We start from the raw sequence: 20514 nt of genomic DNA on the forward strand, positions 1-20514 counted from the left end.
GACCAAGAAGAAGCCAAGGCTGACTTTCTCTCAACTTTCTGAACCGGAAGAGGCCACTGCAGCCCCACACAAAAGGCTGAGGTTCAAAGCTCAAAGGCCAGCTGAGCCAGTGTAGGAACACCCTGTGTGTGCTTCAGATTGTAGGAAGTTCATAATTTTGTTTTCTAGGGTTTTAAGAACATGGAATAAATCCGCCAATGATGAGCGAATCCCCATATCCTTCTCCCATAGAGCAAAAGGCTCTAATAATCACACACAGGTGCTGTCAAGACCTGGGAACACCCCGAACATCCACTGGCTTGAGGCAGGCCGAGGCGGACTCACCGTCATTGTTAATTATGGAAAGCAGCAGTTTCAGGTAGTTTTGTGTTTGTTGCACCAGGTCCCAACTCTGTTGGAAAAGAAAAAGGATTCCAGGAATAGGTATTTAACTCATAATGGGAATTTATACAATATTTAAAAAATAAAAGACCAATAAGTTATTTTGGGGCAAAAAGTACCCCAGATTCTCTGTGACTTCACTCCCCACATGTCCCTGCACCCTTTCCCACGGGCCCACCGCCCACCCGGGTGCGCTCTCACCCGAAGTGAGAGCTAGGAAGGGGAGCCATGCAGAGGCCCGGGCAACCCACACCCCCACACCCACTAGCAACAGCTGGATATTAACCTCCTGTGTGTCCTGGGCTCCAAGCACAGCTGTCCAGGGAGTTAACAGAAGTCAACAAAGAACCTCAAGCCTGTGGCCATTGTCATCAAACAGCAAGAGCTACTTCATCTGCCGTTATGTCAGAGAAACTAAGGAAAATATCAACCTTCTCATCAATCGCTTCTTTACTGCTACTCACTATACTGTCTTTCGATGAATAACAAATGCAGTCTGGCAGACAAAACTTTTAAAACAGGAGATCCATGAGGTAGGAGATAAAAAAATAAGCAAAAGCTTCTTAGAGATCGGAACCTCTGTTCTAGCCCAAGCAAAAGGGCTAAACTAGACACTCTGAGAAACAGCCCACTTTGGAGTCTGAAACTCCACGGAGGGGCCTGACCCAGTTCTGTGGCCCCCGCCCCACCGAGCTGGGGACAGTCTCTCAACACAACTGCTTCTCAGTGTCTGGACTCTGCAGAGAGGCCGTGGTGAATGCCAGCAAGAGTGCTCCCACAGGGAGGGTGAACACAGCACCTGTAATTGGAATGGTTTTCCCAGGAATTTAAAACAGGCTCATTTACCTGACCCTCCCACAGACCCTGGAGAGTCCTGACCCACTTTCAGTGGCTCCAGAGAAAGCTGCTACAGCACCACATTAATAAAGTTATTACCCATGGCAGCTTGGGGGTCTCTCTGCTTGTCTGGTTCAACGTGTCAGATACACCACTGTCCACAGATTTCCTCCTCACTGTGAGTCCCAGGGGAGAAAGAGCAGGAGAAGCAGGAGACTCGCAGCAGATGCGCAGAGTGGTTGGACGGGTTGGGGGAGGGCTGCGGCAGCCAGGAGAGGGCAGGGGGCCACCAAGGATGAGCCTGCTGGGCCCCCCAACCACAGCAGCAGCTGTTTGAAGGGGACACGAACGACCAGGAAGCGGCAGCAGACGCTACTGGCCATGGCACCTGGGCGGGGGGGGGGGGGGGGGGGCAGGAACCACAGCCTGGGGAGCACTGGGCTGGCGGAAGCCCGAGGTCACACAGCTAAGCTGCGCTGGGGTCTGGACCCAGGCCTGTGGTCAGTCACACGCTACACTGTGATGTCTATTTCCTCAGATACGAGAGTGAGGAAACCAATGTCTAAGGAGAGTACAGAATGTGAAGAGGACCCTGGAAATGCATGAAAATCTACACTCATTTCTGATTCACCCCATGTGTGCCGTGAAAAAGCCTCCGGGTGCAGAGCCAAGTACCACATATCTGGCTTACATTTGTATGCCTGGAGTAGTCTCCCCTGGCCGGCAAATTCTTACTCATCCTTCAAAGGCCCAGCCCCATTATCTACATACAGTCTTCTTCTGTAGCCACTGGCCAATATTCTTTCTACGCAGATGACAATTATGTGTTGTCTCTTCTCCTAGATCAAGTCCAATGAGGGCTCTGCATCTATAAGGCTTAGTGCTTAGGGACTAGGAGGTACCCTTTGGAAAGTTCCCTCACTGCCTGTTCATGGTCAGGGATCTGTGTGAGGAGAAGCAGCCACTGGAAGGGGTCTTTGGGCACAGAATCAAAGAGCAGAGCTCTAGGGGATTCCATTCGGCTACTCAGAGGGCAGCACTGCTCCTTGCGCGCTGGGAACACTGCAGTGAACACCACTGTGGGCCTGGCCCTGGGACACAGCAGTGAACACACAGCAGTGAACAACCCCAGCTCTCGCGGCTGCAGGGAACGGAAGGCAAAGTGAACTGCTGCAGGCGTGCTGACTAAAAGAAGCCCTGTAAGATGCTGTGGAACCATGTAAGGGGAGATGAGCCTATCCTGATCCTCGGGGACCATTAGGTAAGGCTTTTAAGAGATGGTGACATGCATGTGAGAAAAGGGTTTAAGGGAAGCAACCAGTGTTTCTGGCATAGAGAACAGCACGTGCAAAGTTGCAGAGCATCTTCTCTAGGGAAGACGGCCAGGGTGGCTGGAGGAGAGGGAGGGGACAGCCAATGAGTCACCAGAATGAGCTCGAGCCATGTGAGGGTCCTTGGACTTCTGAGGATAACAGGAAAAGTCAGATGGAATGTGGAAGGATGGAGTGACAATGACAATCTTGGCCCGTTACCTAAGTACTGCTCTCTGCCAGGCCCTGTTCACATGCTTAGGTTCCTTATTTCCAGTTGGCTGCCCCTCAGTGTGGCCCCACTCTCAGCCCTTAGATGATGGTAGCCTGTATTAGGCCAGTGACATGAGACGGAAGCAGGAAGGACTGGAGAAAATCCCTGGGGCAGAGACTTAGAGAACTGACGGGAACTAGCCATCAAGTGAGGGATAAGAGCCTCCATCCCCAACATTCTGAGTTTGAGCATCTGGGTAAATGGTGGAAGGCCTGGGGGTGCTGTGGGTTTTGACAATTCCATTTTGGGCAGCTTGACTTTCAGGTGTGCACATGACTGGACACTTGGGAAAGACTGTAGATGTGGATCGCCAAGTGAGGCCTGGCCCAGAGCCCCAGGCCTGGGTGACCCGGCAGAGGGTGAAGGGAGTGGTGATGGGTGGACGGGCCTGGGAGCTGAAGAGTCAGTGCAGGGGCTGAAAGGACCAAGCTCATACCTGGCTGAGGAAGAGGACAGCAAAGCGCAGTGAGGCCAACTGGCTGAGCAACACCAGAGAGCAGGCAGAGCTGGGGGAGGCCCTGCCCCCTACCCTCGTGCCCGGGGCTTTATGAGTGCTCACTCCTAAGTTAGTAAGCCAGGATTCCCCTGCAATCGTCACTAAGTTGGTCTGGCATTTCCGTTAACAGGACACTTTCATGCAGTGATCGTATCTGAACCTCACCACAACTCTGAAACAGGTGCTGTCAATTCTGCTTTCAGAGGGAAGTGAGGTCACTTGCTCAAGGTCACAGAGCCCCGTGAGAACAGCCGAAGGAGCTCACACCCAGGGCCTCTATCCACTAAACACAACTCCTCACACACAAGGGATCCTTCCCAAAGAGACAGACTTCCTTGGCAGCATCAATACTATCAACATAGTTGACAGCATTGATGTACAGTTATAGGGAATTTGGTGAGGAAGTGGTTCTCAGATCTGTATGCACAAGGGCAAAGAACGGTCCAGCAGAGAGAGCGGTGGTGGCTGGGTGGAGCCTACTTGAGGGCTCTGCACACAACAGATTCAGGAGGAGGCCTGCCGCTTTCTCTGGCTGTGCCGCCTGTCTGGGGACAGACTGGGGCCTGACAGTAGGGAACAAGGCTCCTCAGCCTGTTCCACCTTTCTGGGACACAACAAACAACCTATCAGCTCTCGTTCTTAAGTCCCCTCTCTTGCAAAAACACCTACACAGAGAAGACCCAAAACCCCTGTAACTGGCTCATGCCAATAGTTATGTAGCATCTGCCTTGTGTCCGGGGGCACACGTACAAGAAAAAAACAGGGTAAGCATGGCCTCTGCCTTTACAGACCCTCTGCTACTAGGATAACAAAGTCCAAGGTGATACTGGAACACAGAGCTGCGTAACAGAGGGTGCTGGGCCTCTGGGAGAGGGAGATCTCAAGGCTGAATGGGAACTGTCCAGACCCCGGGGCAGATAAAAAGAGGACGGAAGCAGGATGTTTTCTAGGTATTCAGTGGCTCAGCCTTCTGGCTCCAGGCCATTTTCAGTTCTAGGATGCACAAGCCATGGTTTCCCATCCTCCTGGTGTTCAGTCTACAGAAGATGGGGAAGCAGCTCAATTATAAATCAGTAACTAGAGCTCAGTGGAAAACTCCAAGAAAGACACGCCCAGGGATTAATGGGAATGTAACACAAGCATCCAACTTCCCAGGGATGGGGACAGGAGGCACATCAGGCAAGTCTTCTTGGAATGGACACTCAAGCCAAACCCTGAAGGCAGGGTGTCAGCCAGACAAAAGGAGCCTGGGGCGGGGGGGGCCAGCCAGGCAGAGGGAATAGGCGTGGGGAAGGCAGTGGGCAGAATGAGGCTCCCTGTCCTGGCTGAAGCAGGTGGCAAGGAGACTGTTAATGGGCCACGGGCTTGTACAGTGTGGGCCAGACGTGGTAGACAGATGGGTTCATCCAGTAAGACTGGCGCCCCTTCCACGGCAGACAGTAACAAGAGAGATGTACAATGGAAATAATTTTCAGGTCTCTATGAGAAAATTAGGTCAGGGAGCGCTGCACTTCCTCTGATGGAACATGCATTTAAAAGGTAAAATGAAAAAAGTCACTAAGTCCCAGAGCCGGAAAAGCAAACTCCACGCAGTCCTCCTCTGGAAACAGAACCCCCTGGTGGATGCAAATCTTTCAGTGAGTCATGTTCAGAAAGCTTTTGACTTTCTGGGCCAAGAGCAAATCAGGAGAGTCAGAGAGACTAGCAGCTCCTCCTTTCCTAGGCTGTCAGAGGTTGGAGGCGAGCCAGGCCTTCAGACCTCTGCCTGAGGGGCTTGTGGGTTGGGCACCAGGGGTCCCCTCACCTGATACTGGCTCCAGTCAATATTCAGAGAGCAAGTCAGGAAGTCAGGGATGCTCAGAGGGGCATCGACGTAGTCCTGGGGACAGAAAGACACTGTGAGACACAGGCTGGCCACCAGGAGACGCTATGGTGACAGGCGGAGGCCCTGAAGTTGCGGCTATCATGGGCAGGCAGGGTGTCCCCCTGACAGTGCTCGCCTTCTCTGAGCCAGATGCCTGTGCCACCCTGAGAGGGAAAGCTTAAAAAATCAAAGGGACCAGATATTGTTGCCAAGTGGAGCTTTTCAATTGGCCATTTGAGTGTTTGCTGCTGAGACGGAGGTGATGGACTAGATTCAGCCTCCAGCAGCTCCTGGGCTGCTCCCACCCACTGGGGAGGACCAGAAGGCTGCCCCTTCTTCCCACAGGAGGTGGTGGAGCAAAGACAAAGCATTTCTCCTACCTTGTCCCTGAAAACTTTTTTAAAGAAAGGGAGAAACTAAAAGGGGGAGAGAAAACAATATGTGATAAGAGTTTAAACATGTATATCTAATGAGAAGAGGGAGAGAAAAAAAATGAGACTCATTCAGGGAAGAGAAAAGAAACGAAAAGGGTAGCTGTTTTCCCCTCAAAATTTTCTAGCTGGTTTCCCTTCACAAAGGAACAGAAGACCCAAGCTGACAAGTGGTACTGTTCATACCTGCTTCCAGTTAAAAATGAGCCCTTCAGCCATGTAATCCCGATCCTTATATTCCTTGAAAAATTCACAGCCTGGAAAAGAAGGGCAGAGTTACACCACCGCTCTTCCTGGCCCAGTGTCCTGAGACGCCCCTGGGCGCTGGAGGACGAAAGTGGCCACCAGCTGACACGAGTGGGGACTGGACTGGGCGGGCAGGCACCTCCAGCGCTCCTCCGGTTTCTAGTCACGACCCTTCCTGATGAGGTACCGCCTGCCTGCACGCCTCTCTCTCTCCCCATCTGTGCTCACTGGTTGCTGGTCACCTCTCCTTTCATTTCAGGTTCCTCTGTTCTATATGCCCCTGAAGTGCCAACAATCAGAGAACAAAAGCGTGGCGTACAATTTGAACCCTGGCAGCACGTTCTCAGCAACTTATCCAGTCACATAAGATCACCCTGCTACTACTCCAATAAAGCAAATACTGCAATAACGCAAGCCATGCAAATCTTTTGGTTTCCCCGTACATATTAAAGTCAGGCTTATACTATATTACAGTTTATTAAATGTGAGATTACATGATGTCTTAAAAAACCAATATATCTTAAATATAAAAAATACTTGAGGGAATTTCCTGGAGGTTCAGTGGCTAAGGCTCAAGAGTACTCCTGTGGGCCCGGTTCAACACCTGGTTGGGGAACCAAGAACCTACAAGGCACATGGTGTGGCCAAAAAAAAAAGCTTTATTCCTTAAAATTGCTGACCAAAATCTAAGCCTACAATGAGTTGGAACAGTTAAGTCAAAGATTGCTGATCACACATTACCATAACAAGTGTAGTAATGATGAAAAATTTTGAAGTACTATGAAAGCTATCAAAATGGGACACAGAGACATCAAGTAAACAAATGTTGGAAAAATGGTACCAACAGACTTGATGCAGGGTTCCCACAAACATCCAATTTATAAAAGATGTAAAATGTAAAGAGTAATAAATCAAAGAGCAGTAAAACGAGGTCTGCCTATAGCAGCCCCACAGGCTTTCAGTGAGGACTGAGCACTGTAACATGCAGGAAAGGACCGTGGGCAGTGAACGGGACAGGTGCTCCAGACACACGCCCATCTCGACAAGTGAAACGCTGTAAGAAACACCACCAAGGTAAGACCTCAGGAACCGAGGGAAAACGAGTGAAAAGGGCCCTGCCAACGTTCCTAGCCTCAAACCTCAGCCTTTAGCTCAGCTCTGTGACCGTGAACAAGTGAACATCTCTCAGCCTTGACTTTCTCATTTGTCAAGTGGTTAAGGACGAGATGAAATAATACACAGAAAACAGCTGGCAGAGCACTGACGGCCCTCAGGAGACAGCATACCGGTGCCACCTTCCTGCTGAAGCCGAAGCAAGAGACCCAGCGCAGCCCTGCAGCTCGATCCAGGCGGAACGAGGCCTGCCCTCACCACACGGCCAGGACGGCCAGGGCCGGGGGGTTGGCGGAGAGCTTCCTACATTCCTCTCAGGTCCTCTGCCGGAGCCAACACAAACTCTGAAGGACACAAGCCTTTGGCCACAGGTCCAAGACTGCGGAAGTCCCCAAAGACAACAGAACAACTGCCTGAATTCTGTCAAGGTAGCCACAGGCCATCAACATTCCCATGGGACTCTCTAGCTCCTCGGGCCACGCTCAGCCTGAGGTCACTCCTGGGAACAAAGGAAAGGTTCCTCTGGTGGGGGAAAGTCTAGAGACTGAGCCCCTGTGTCCTGGAGACGTGGCTCTTATCCACCCCCCACCTCTGCCCTCCTTCACTCTAAGTCCCCAGGCCCCTCTGTAGACGGGAAGTCAGGACACAATACTCAGCCCTAACACTTCAGCCTATTCCTAGGTGCCTCACTGGGAGAAAGAAGAAATATAAATATCAGACAGAGGCCCTGAGCTTATCAGCCCAGGTTTAGAAGAGACACCAATTATTCCTCAGAGCTCCTGTAAAGTGCTCTGCTTTCTCAGACTCAAGCACTCCAATCAACACCGCAGGCTCCAGGCCCAGCTCTGAGCAGCGTGTGATACAGAAGCAATAGACTGTGAAAAATGGAGGGAATTAAAACAACCTTGATACCCAGGGCAAGGCCTGACATTCATTACCTCAACGGGCTTCTGAGCCTGTTGAGAGGCAAAGGGATGGCACCAAAAGTGAAGTGAGAGCAGGCGCTCACTCGAGAAGGAAACAAATTAGACTTGTGCTGGGGAGTTTTCAGTCCCCTCTATTTTGGGGCCTGAGGGAAGTGCTCCCAGAACACTTCTCATTTTCAAGGGCCAGTCGAAGCCTAAGTTAGTCTGACAGAGAACTGATACCACCACAGTTCCTGTCTGGGCTTCAAACTCATCAGAGGGCTCAATGGAGACTCCCGAAACGGCAGCAGAGTGCATTTTAGGACTTGGTCTGGCTAATGTTAATTTTGTTATGAAGTAATACAGGCAGGTGAAGAAATTCAAGAACATAAGCACAGGAAGTAAAAGCTGCTTCTCCTGTGCCCTCACATGGCATCTCCTCCACCCCAGGCTTCTGAATTTTTATTGATTACCCACCCCCCCTTACTCTCCCCTCAACACACACACGACTATCAGATCCAGTCCATGATATTCTAGGAAGAACAGGGAAAAAAATTCAGAGATAGATAGTATCATCTTACCATTTTGGCATATTTCTTTCTTATCCTTTGTATAAGCACTTTTCCTCTCACACACTTGAGATTTTACTATTTCATTTTGTATTGTGCTTATTATTAGCACCTTAAGCATTTTTCTATGACTGTGTAATATCTCATTCTACAATACTATGGGTGGCTGTGCCGTTATTTACGTAATCCTTATTCTGATTAATGAAAATATTACCCATGTTTGGCTGGGTATAAATGGACGTGATGAAGGACCTCCCTTGGTGGTCCAGTGGTTAAGACTCTGCCTTCCAATGCAGGGGCACGGGTTCAATCTGCTTGGGGAAATAACATGCTGTGTGGCCAAAAAAATAAAACTCACATGATGAACATCTGCAGGCCCAGGCTGGCTGGATTACAGCCTAATGAATAACTGGGTCAAACGGTGTTAGTTTCAGGAGTCTTATAACAAGTTGCCCAATGACAGCAGAAAGGATATTGTGCCACTGTTCTGGCACAAAACAATTTTTGTAAACCAAATCCTATTGAGAACCTGAATACTAATACAGAAAGCTGACACCTGGGTCCTCAGCCAATACAGAGCTCTCCCATTAGGCAGAGTACTTCAGTCTGCAGACCCCAAAGCATCCCCTGAGAGTGGGGAGCCTGGTCTGAAAACCAAACTGAAAACTACACTATGGAAGCCCTCGTGCAGACCCCCAGGTGGGACATCTTCTTGACAGCTCTGATGTTGCTGAGCCCAGGCATCACTGTAACGGTTCAGCATCTGGCCAAAACAAGCCTTTCCTCCCACGCACCCATCACTTGGCCCAGTGACAGCGAGCACCTGTCAGGGCTGGACCTGGCACATCACCCAGAAATAAACAGTGTTATCCTCATTTATCTTTGGAAGGGTTAGGGGACTTGTTCAAGGACATGGTGCTGCGGCTGAGATGCACGCCCAGCCCTACAAACCACCAAATGCTGAGCTGGCAGAGATTAGAAAGGAGAGTCCCTGATGGAGGCCAAAGTGAGACAGCCAGGCCACCGGGGGTCGTAGTTCAGGTGCCACCGGCTCACAATGATGATACCCTCTGCCCACCAGGCACCAGATGAACCTGAGCTTCTAAAGAGAAGGCCTCATGGCTCGACAGCAACCTGGGGTCACCAGTCTGCTCTTGCCATTGGCCCCATGGCTCCAAGATGAAGAGACAAGATCCAGCACAGGACTGAAGGCAGGGCTAGTGTTGCGGAGCAGGAGAGAGGTTTTAAGGACGAGCTCACTTTTTCCATCTGTTCACAAAGTCTGGCACTGAGATTAGGGCTCTCATACCTCCCTGAACAAGCAGGTGTTGCTAGACTGCTACAATGCTACCAATGGACCCATGCAGTGCAGAGAACACTGCCCTGGCTACAGACTGCATACAGTCTGTGCCAGAGACACATGTAGCCAACTGTGTGCTCACCACAGCGCTCTGCAACGTGGCGAGGCCACCAACCACGTACAACTGAGGACAGAGTGCTTACGTCACCACAGTAACAGCCAGCAGGGCACGACTGGCGGCTGACCCCAAGAACAGCAAGTTAGTGGCACAGAGCACACTGATCAACCTGACTTCACCTAAACCGACAAGACCCTGAGCTAAGCCTTACCGACTTCCATGATGCTTGAGAAAACCTGGGACTGGCATGGTGAAGGAACTCGCTCAAGGGCGCAGCACGGTGCATGTGAGTCCAGACTCCATCCCTGGGCCCCTCCCAAGGCAAACCCCTGCCAGGACAGCGTCCTACCCTGAGCTGAGACCCACGGACCGGGAACCACACTGTCCTACACTGAGTGACAGTGTATGCTCCCAGGGAGCTCCAGGGCACCTGAGCACCTAAGTGGCCAGGGCCTGCAGGTGGCCTTCGGAGCCCCAGTCCTGGGAAGCCTGTCCCCTGACCGGACCCTGGAAGGAGCCCCTACCTGGATACGGGATGGAGAGGAGAGTGAAGTCGGCATAGCGCTGGGCTTTGTCCACCTTCTCAGAGGAGGTGACACTACAAGACAGGACACAACGTGTTACGGCATCAGAACCCACGCACGCCGTTCCCCACAAGCGTCACCACAGCTCGGATAAGCCTTCTGCTACAGAAACCCCTCTGAGTTGGGATGAGGCCCTTCAGTCAGGCTTACTTTGAGCAATTAAGAATGGGACCTCTGCCGCCTACCCGAAGTCACCAGGTGAGAGCGCTGACTCTCCCTGATACCACAGCACTTGTGATGGGACCTAAAGCCACAGAACCACAATCCTTATAAGCCTCCCAGATGAAGGAAGCAGAGACACCATTCAGGAGGGGCCCCGAGGGGGACTCTCCTCTCCACTGTCTTCTCCAGCATCGGCTGAGGATGCTCCCCAGCAGCATCTGAGAGACAGAGGTCTACTCTGACAGATGACGGAGGGGCAGGGGGACCTACAGACAGCTGAGCTATAACTTATAAGTGTGGCTTATTTTCTAAGACAAACATGGCATAATTAAAGGTCAGTATTATAAAAAAAATTAACAAGCTACACTTTGGGAAAATTCCCCAAATTCATCACCCCAACCCAGGCTCCATTTTTTCTCATTTTTCTTTGTCCTGTGAATACTTGGTCCATACAGGATATAAAAATTGAGTGAATACTGATTTTCTGGATCCACCCTGTTTTTTTGGATCCACTTTAAAAGAGATGCTAATCCACCAGAGATGGCGGAGCGACAGCAGAGTACACATGAGACGTTGGCGGCTCTCTCGGTGCCTACTGGACCACCCTGAGCAAGTGACTTAACCTCTCTGGCTTGTTTCTCCCCTGCATGAGGGGGATACAAGAACCTCCTCACAGGGAGGGCTGTGTGAGGATATAGGGAGAGGATGCTCAAGGCCTGGCACCCAGTGCGCCCTGGTGACTGCTTTGCCCCATCCCCGAGCCCACGAGCCTGTGAACACATGGCCTCCACCCACTTGGAGGGGGGTGCCCTGCACTCACTTCATGCCAAACTTCACCTTCTTGTTCTCCACCATCAGGTCACAGATGTACTTGACTGACAGGTACCGGAGCAGCTTGATGTCATAGCCTCTGACCTTATCAAAGAGATGCGTGTCGGAACTTCTGAAACAGACAGCCAGAGGGAGAAACTCCACTGAGTGTCCATTCCCGGAAGTCTAGGTGCTACAGGAGCACTTCTGTTTCCCTTCTCCAGGAGAGGGAGGCTGGGAGGGCCAGACGGGACAGCAGTCCCAGTGAAGGTGAGGGAAGGTGACTTTCCAAGAGATTATCCTGCTCTCTGGGACATATTTCAAAGAGAAGCAATATGCAGCAGGGGCAGGAAAGGGCTTTCTGGTGCGGCTTGACATTAAGCCAGAAGACTCAAGATAATCTCAGAGTTCTAAAAAGCAGCAGGCTGGTGGCTGATCAAGTCTCTGAGCTTCCATTAGTTTCTCTCTCTCTACCCTCCTCCCTCTTCCCCATTTATGACCACTTTTAGCCATATGACTTGCTCAAAATGTAACAGATTGGAATTCTCACTGGGAGATGGACTTTTTAGAGCTATTTTATCAACTAATTGTGAAATACTAGCAAGTGAATTCCCTCTCCTTAGAAGGCCTCTGAAGCAAAGAGAAAGATGAGATTTTCCTAATCCCCAGGCTGCTTTCTGATCAGTCATACAGATAAAGGCAAAAGTAGAACAAATAAACAGTCACCGTTAATTTATTTTTTTAATGCCCACTGCTTTGCTGAACCCAGCAGATACCTCGCCAAGAACAGTGCGCAGTGTGGAAGACGGCCTGGCTGGAGCAGAGGTCGTCTGATCTCGGGGCAAGAGCCAAACATTCCTGTGTGCAAGCCAGAGCTGCTGCTCCTGGAACCAGCAGGCAGAAGCTGGGCACAGCGAGATGCCTTTTCAAGCTCCGTGCTGTGATTTTGGGCAGCTGATCTGACTAGGGTGCTGATGTGCATTCCAGAGATGCCTGACACCAGTTAAAGACTTTCCATGCGGCACAGACCATGCAAAGGAGCTTTTCCAAAGTACCATTACTGTCATTTTCTAAAAAGTATTTAGAAAGGAGGTAGGAAGAGTGGGAGCCAGCCCCCTCCATCCCTTTCAGGGGACCTAAAGCACTCCTCTGTGTTGTACTCCCTTACGGCACTAATCACACAGCTGCGGAACTTCTGGTGCCTGCATCTCCGATGTGTTGACCAGTCCTCAGGCCAGGTGTGTCCGGCATCACCTGGTAGGCTGGACATCAACATCCTGGAAACCATGGGGCTTGAAGATACACAGATGTCTGCACCACGTCTTGGGCCTGCAGTGCCAGGAACCCCAGGACTGGGGCACTCTCCCTGGGGTCCTTGTGAGCAGCCCGGATAAAGACAGACTGCTCAGGCAGTTCATCAAGTCAGCTGCGGGTGAGGCTATGGGGTGGACTTCAACAACTGTTTCAGGGATGTGGACGAAGGAAGCCAATCCATTCACCTGGACCACTGATGATGTCACGGCCATCAGTAGAAAATGGCCACCACTGGTCAGATACCTGCTCCTCACCCAAGCCCAGACCCATAACTGCCTGGCACTGACCGAAGAGCACAGTCCTCCTCCGTGAGATCTTCTGCATCTGCCCAGGCGTCGTCTGCACCCCCTGTGGGAGGAACCTGTGGTCAGCACTTGGGGCTTGGCAGGGGCTCCATGCAAGGGCTGCTTGACCAGTCTACCCCAGGTTCTACCCCAAGGACCATGCTCCTCCCTTTCCCAGGACCGGATGCCCCACGTGCCTGGCATTCTTCTCACCACAAGCATCTTCTCAGGTGATGAGAGGAGGGGCTCTAGACACCCCTGCCCCCCCACCCCAGGTTGCTGCCCACCCCCATAATCACCACCACCGCTGTGGCCATGGGTAGCTGTTCTCCATGACTGGGGTCCTGTTCTTAGTCACAGAGGCTGCAGCTCAGTGCTCACCTGAGAAAATATAGTTGTAGCCAGTGCGTCCATACAGCTCCCCCCATCCAGCCAGTGTGGCTGACCTGCAAATGTGCTGGGAGAGAAACCACATTTTCAGGGTCAGATGGTTTTCTGGAGTTTTTTGGTTCTACTTTTCCCTGCTTTCTTGAGATATAATTGACCCATGACATTGTGTAAGTTTAAGGTGCACAACATGCTGATTTGTATCACTGCTGCTGCTGCTGCTAAGTCACTTCAGTTGTGTCCGACTCTGTGCAACCCCATAGACGGCAGCCCACCAGGCCCCACCATCCCTGGGATTCTCCAGGCAAGACCACTAACATACTGCAAAACCATTACCACCACAGAGTTAGCTAACACCTGCATCAGGTCACATAATTACCATTTCTTTGTGTGGTGGAAACATTTAAGACCATCTCTCTCTACAACTTTCATGTACATAATACAGAATTATTAACTATAACCACCACGCTGTACATTAGACCCACAAACCTTATTCATCTTGCAACTGGAAGTTTGTACCCTCTGACCAACAGTCAGGTGGTTTTCTGAAGTGCACACAGTAGGGGGAAGCCCTGGAACTCTTCTGATCATTCCAGACCAGCAAAATGGGTGCATGAGCACTGCCCAAAGTCTCAGCATCAGGGCCACTGTGACAGCAGTCTCTCTGAAGCAAGCCTAGATTTTAACCTACAGCCTCTGTCAAGGGGTTCTCTCTCCCAAATGAGAGGCACCAGAGTGTCACTAATGGTAATGAGTAGACTCAGTGGTTGTCACATACAAGTGGTCTTACTTGGGTTAAGACCTGGCGATTATCACATGTGTATGTCAGCATGTGAGTGAAATGCAAACACACCTTTCCACTGGGTTTTCACAAGCCCTTAAGGGAAGTGTGGCTGGGGGCAGGCACTGCTGCTGCTTCACAGATGAAAAGAGCAATGGGTGCAGGGAGATGAAGTAGGGCCTGAGGTCCCACAGTGAGGAATAAGCAGGGATCTGACCGAGCCCACATCCCTCCAGAGCGTCTGTGCTGTCACTGCAACTGCTTAGTGCAGGGAAGGGAAACCTTCCTGGAGCAGGAGGGTCAATTAAGGGAGAAATGTTTGGGGGCTTTTTTTTTTTTTTAAAGAAATTTTACCTTCTCTCTCCTACGTACTAAAGGAATGTAGTAACTGTAACTGTGCTTAACTTTGCTTTTACTCTTTGCTCATCACTGAAGCAGCATTACAAGAGCTAGAATTCTAGAAACCAGGCAATAGGTGTGAACTTCATTATCTAATTTTTTAGAAAAAGTTTATTTGGCTGTGTCAGGTCTCAGTTGCTCTGCAGCGTGTGGGATTCCAACTTCCAGACCAAGGCATGAACCCACATCCGCTGCATTGCACAGCACATTCTTAACCACTAGATCGCCAGGGAAGCCTCTCACTATCTGATTCTAAGGCTGAATCTTTATAAACTGTGTTTGATGAGATCCAAGAGGGGTGGGGGAATGGGAAGAGGTATCTGGGATCTGGTGACCCCAGGGTTTAGCTACAGGCTGAGGGAGGCAGTGAGGGTGGCTGGGAGATTAAACTGGGGGTGGGGGGGGGACATTTCTGAATGGGTCATGCAGCCTGGCAGTATAAGGAGGGTCCCTGGAAGATTGTAGAATATTGCCAGAGGGCGTCTCCTTCTCCACCTGTAAGACAGTGGGAAAGAAACAGTTTTGCTATTACAGGAAAGAGGCATGCTAGGAACTGGCAGGTCATCACTGGCAGCTTAGAACAGGGGGCAAATGATAGAAGAGCAACCTGCTACAATCCGGGGGGTGCTTTGCCAGTGCTGGGGGCAGAACACATTTGAGGTAGGGCTGTCCCGGAAGCCTGTAAAGAAGGGCTTGGGCAGAGAGTCCGGCTAGCCTGAGCACGATGCACTCTACGGGGGAATGCTTCACTTTCTCTGGGTCCAAAAGGATTTTGCAAATCTGATGATGATGACAAACTGTCTCCGGATAAAAATGTACATGCCAGAGTTTACCTATATCTCCAAGTCCATCCACAGATCCCTTTCCAGCCTCAAATAACATCCTCTACTTGGAAGAGACCAGCCCAGTAATTAGGAGTTGCAGCAACGGAGTGTCCATTTTCGGGTTGAGGACCCTCAAGATTCCAATGGTATTGGGGGAGGTCTGATTCATGAGCAAACAAGTGAGGGGGGGTGGTGGCTGTTTTGAGTTTGACCAGCACATGTTACCATGTCCCCCTCCATCATTCAAGCTGCGGCACGCAATCTCACTCTTCTATTATTTCTATTAAATCTTTTTCAGGCAGACACATATCCCCTCATGAGCTGTTGAGCTCTGAGCTCTTTTCAAGGCTCAGATTCTTCTTTCTGCTCCCCAATTTCCCCAAATCCCCTTGATCTGTCCCTGTTTTTTTGGTCTCAGAGGCAGCCACACCCAGCCCAGGGGACTCATCAGGTGGAGGAGGATGGGCAAGCTGGCTGGCTTCCCAAGTGAAATACCAACCTCCACAGGAAGGTCCTGAGTGCTGGAGTTGGGGGAAGCCGTACCCCACGGGCGGGTCCATGTCTGACCTTGCTCCTGGGTTTCACGGCTCCAATGCACAGGCCACCATTTCCATACTTCAAGCTTAACTCTTGACTGAAAAAGCAGGATACACTCTGAAAGCTATCCATTTACCTAATTAGGGGTGGCCTCTAATGTTGCATGACGAAGATGGCTCTGTAGGATTCATAAATTTAGTACCAACTTTGGCACGTAGAATAAAAGCAGCTGATCTCTGCTCCCCATTTCTTAAGGGAGGAAACAGAGAGAAAGAAGACCTGTTCCAATTTTAATTTTCTAAAAACCAGATACAAGTGATGGTGGAGAAAATGGCATGTGAGAACAGCTTACTCTTAAATGCTTGAACTGAGTTTTATTAAAAAATTAATAATATATCTTATTTAAGCCTATATGTCCCAAGATATTACTATGTCAACATATAATCACTTTTTAAATTATTAATATTTTACATTTTTTGGATTAAGTCTTCAAAATCCAATATGTATTTATAATTACAGCACATCACAAGTAGGATGCTTTATTTTCAGTGTTTAAAGGGTAATGTAGTCCTACCTCAAAAGAAAATTGTATTTAATCGAAAAAAATTCTACATTGCTTCAATCAGAAAATGGAAATTAACTGAAATGAAACAAAATCAGATGTTTAGTTCCTAAGCTGCCCTAGCCACAATGGACTGAGTTTGGAAGGAAGCAGGAAGTCGGCACTTCTGAGCATACATTCCCCGGCTCAGCTTGGCTGGGTATGTTGGCAGCAAACACTGCTGTCACCAAACTCGTTAGGGCCTGCTGGGAGACCCACCTGAGGACAAGATGCCCACCTCACAACAGAAGACCTTCTCCTGTTCTTCCCCATCTCTTGATCCTCAAGTTCATAGGTCTGCCTTCCCCACCCACTGAGCTCCAGGGTGACAGGACTGTCTCAGTCACCTGTCCCCCTACAACCCAGCACAGAGCCCACTACTGTGTAACCCAACAGCAGTGTCTTCCTAGAGAGCCTGCCCACACCAGCTGGGTAGGCAGCTGCTAGACACTGGGAGGATAGCAGTAATAAGACACGGCTTCTGTCCTCACAGGGATTACAGAAGAGAGGAGATAGCAGACTTATTCCTATCAAACACAATAGGAATAAAATGTACATAAGAAGGTATTAAGCCAGTGAACACGACTGAGTCAGGGGAAGCTACAGGGAACACAATGGGATCATATCAACAGACAAAAAGGTGCAAAGGGAGAAGAAAGCAGGATGAATGGTAAAGCCCTTAGCGTCAAAGCCTCCTCAAAATAATACCACCCCTGCCCCCCAAAACGGAATTTGCTGGCGGTCCAGCAGTTAGGGCTCTCACGCCTTCACTGTCGATCAAGGCCTGGGTTTGATCCTTGGTTAGGGAACTAAGTAAGGTCCCACAAGCCTTGGGGTATGACAAAAAAAAAAAAAAAAAATCCCTCCAACTCTTCACCCTCCCTCTGAAATGTGTTGCCTCGCGGCTCTTTCTCTCAGTCTCACCGCAATTTCCCAAGTGCATTCTGGAAACTCCCTTCTCAAGGTCTGCAGAGTGAGAAAGGACAACACCACACAGATTCCTCTGCTTCAGGACTTCTTAGAGCCTTTCCTACACTGACGTACACTTGCCAATGAACCTCCTGAATCTGGAGCTTGGGGGTCAGGGTGAATCTAGGGTATGATGTCTCTCAATCTTATTTGAGAGGGAATGCTTTGCACAAGCATATCCTTAAACTACTGTTCTATAGAACACACTGTGGGAAGTACTGGTTTGAGTGTTTCCTACATAATTTCTAGTGGGAATAAGTAAGCTTTAAGAAGATCAATTTCTGGAACTTTACTCGCAGACATACTTTCCCCTAGAACAGACCAACCCTATGAAGTCTGCGGCTTCCTGACTCACCTGTCACATTTGCCCTTCCTCCATTTACGAAAGATTGGCACAGGAGAGGAAACAGACCTACCCTATGAAAGTCTGTGGCTGCTTCTCCTTTCCTATCTCCTCCTGTCACATGAAGGCACAAAAGGAGAGGAATCAGGCTAGCATTTCTCTCTCCCAGTGCTGTGCCCCAGCCCTTGCCTGCATGCTAGGAGAATGGACTAAAGTCCCAGAGGCGCCAGGACCACAGCACACACAGGCACCTACCAGATGAACAGAAGAGAGGGCAGACATTTCTGCTCTCCTCCCCTCCTCCAAGCTATTGGTCTGCTTCTTCTAGATTAATCTTTCTCAAAATGATATTGGTATTCTGTATTTCCCTGTCCGGAAGTCACAGAGGCTTGTCTGGCAAATGCAAACACCTCAGCCGGCATCCAGCCTCCTGCATTCAGCCCCTTCCATCCTCAGCTCCGCCACCTACCTCACTCCCATCAGGTCGTCTCCCAGCCTTTCTCATGCCTGCCTCACTGTACGCCCCAGGCAGCTACCTGCCTGGGATACCCTCCCACTCTTCTGCCAAAGCTCGTAGCCTAGTCCCGCTCACTTAATGAGGCCATGCCTGTCAGTCCACACCACTGCCCGTCTTTAGTGGGTTCCTCTGATACCACACTATGTGGCACCAAGCTACAGTGTAGTAACTTGAGGGCGTTTTGCAGTAAGTTTAAATCTCAGCTCTCAAGTTGTGTAAAGTAAACTTGGGGAAGTTATTTAACCACTTTGAGCCTTCATTTCATCTGCAAAATGGGAATATCTAATACATCAAAGGATTATTAAAAATAGGTGAAATGAGACCCTATTTAGGTACCAAATTAACAACACTCAATAGAATATAAGCTTGATAAAGGTGCAAATTTTTGTTTATCATATATGCTGAGGTACCTTAAGGCCTGAATATGATACATATTCAATAAATACTTGGTAAATTACACTACTGAAAGGATGGACAAACAACTTATCTGATCTAATCTATTCACAAACTCGTGATGTAGGCGATTATTTTTCCCATTTGACAGAGGAGGAAATGGAGGTCTTGCACAGGCAGGAGGCAGCAGAGCCAGGATCAGAACCTAGGCAGCAGGGCTCCAGGACACAGGGTGGAGTCCTCCGCTATGACCATCCCTTGCCTACCTAGAATCACCCTTGAAAAAAGTGGTTTTGGAACTGGTCTGATTCTCTGGCCTGCTTCCCACCACACCAGGCACCCCGTAACCACCCTAACTTGTCTGGCAACAAGACAACTGTCAGTTTAGTTCAGTTCAGTCACTCAGTTGTGTCCGACTCTTTGCAACCCCATGGACTGCAGCATGCCAGGCCTCCGTGTCCATCACCAACTTTCAGAGTTTAGTCAAACTCATGTCCATTGAGTCGGATGCCATCCAATCATCTCATTCTCTGTCGTCCCCTTCTCCTCCCACCTTCAATCTCTCCCAGCATCAGGGTCTTTTCAAATGAGTCAGCTCTTCGCATCAGATGGCCAAAGTACTGGGAGTTTCACCTTCAATATCAGTCCTTCCAATGAATATTCAGGACTGATTTCCCTTAGGATGGACTGGTTGGACCTTGCTTTCCAAGGTACTCTCAAGAGTCTTCTCCAACACCACAGTTCAAAAGCATCAATTCTTTTGTGCTCAGCTTTCTATATAGTCCAACTCTCACATCCATACATGACCACTGGAAAAACCATAGCCTTGACTAGACAGACCTTTGTTGGCAAAGTAATGTCTCTACTTTATAATATGCTATTTAGGTTGGTCATAACTTTCCTTCCAAGGAGTCAGTGTCTTTTAATTTCATGGCTGCAGTCACCATCTGCAGTGATTTTGGAGCCCAGAAAAATAAAGTCTGACACTGTTTCCACTGTTTCCCCATCTATTTCCCATGAAGTGATGGGACCAGATGCCATGATCTTTGTTTTCTGAATGTTGAGCTTTAAGCCAACTTTTTCACTCTCCTCTTTCACTTTCCTCAAGAAGTTTTTTAGGTCCTCTTCACTTTCTGCCATAAGGGTGGTGTCATCTGCATATCTGAGGTTATTGATATTTCTCCCGGTAATCTTGATTCCAGCTTGTGTTTCTTCCAGTCCAGTGTTTCTCATGATGTACTCTGCATATAAGTTAAATAAGCAGGGTGACAATATACAGCCTTGACGCACTGCTTTTCCTATTTGGAACCAGTCTGTTGTTCCATGTCCAGTTCTAACTGTTGCTTCCTGACCTGCACACAGGTTTCTCAAGAGGCAGGTCAGGTGGTCTGGTATTCCCATCTCTTTAAGAATTTTTCCACAGTTTGTTGTGGTCCACACAGTCAGAGGCTTTGGCATAGTCAATAAAGCAGAAATACATGTTTTTCTGGAACTCGCTTGCTTTTTTGATGATCCAATGGATGCTGGCAATTTGATCTCTGGTTCCTCTGCCTTTTCTAACATCTGGAAGTTCATGGTTCAAGTACTGTTGAAGCCTGGCTTGGGGAATTTTGAGCATTACTTTACTAGCGTGTGAGATGAGTGCAATTGTTCGGTAGTTTGAGCATTCTTTGGCATTGCCTTTCTTTGAGACTGGAATGAAAACTGACCTTTTCCAGTCCTGTGGCCACTGCTGAGACAACTGTACACTCTGCATTAAGCCAGG

The 20514-nt window shown here is 49.5% G+C and overlaps 1 protein-coding gene across 5 annotated transcripts in view; it reads right to left on the bottom strand.

Moving 5' to 3' along the window:
* The window catches only part of MTMR14 (myotubularin related protein 14), a 44745-nt gene that overhangs the window by 15932 nt on the left and 8299 nt on the right, over positions 1-20514 (bottom strand). For 4 of the 5 annotated variants that reach the window (XM_061396299.1, XM_061396300.1, XM_061396301.1 and 1 more), the window contains exons 4-10: positions 13380-13455; positions 13002-13062; positions 11411-11533; positions 10369-10442; positions 5780-5850; positions 5103-5177; positions 325-391 (exon numbers count right to left, since the gene is read on the bottom strand). In XM_061396299.1, coding sequence (XP_061252283.1) covers positions 325-391; positions 5103-5177; positions 5780-5850; positions 10369-10442; positions 11411-11533; positions 13002-13062; positions 13380-13455 — 547 coding nt within the window. Of the gene's footprint in view, positions 1-324; positions 392-5102; positions 5178-5779; positions 5851-10368; positions 10443-11410; positions 11534-13001; positions 13063-13379; positions 13456-20514 lie in introns of those variants that run through there. The other variant, XM_061396303.1, reaches the window with a different exon arrangement.

The sequence above is a fragment of the Bos javanicus genome, chromosome 22 (assembly GCF_032452875.1).
Source record: "Bos javanicus breed banteng chromosome 22, ARS-OSU_banteng_1.0, whole genome shotgun sequence".
NCBI lineage: Eukaryota > Metazoa > Chordata > Mammalia > Artiodactyla > Bovidae > Bos > Bos javanicus.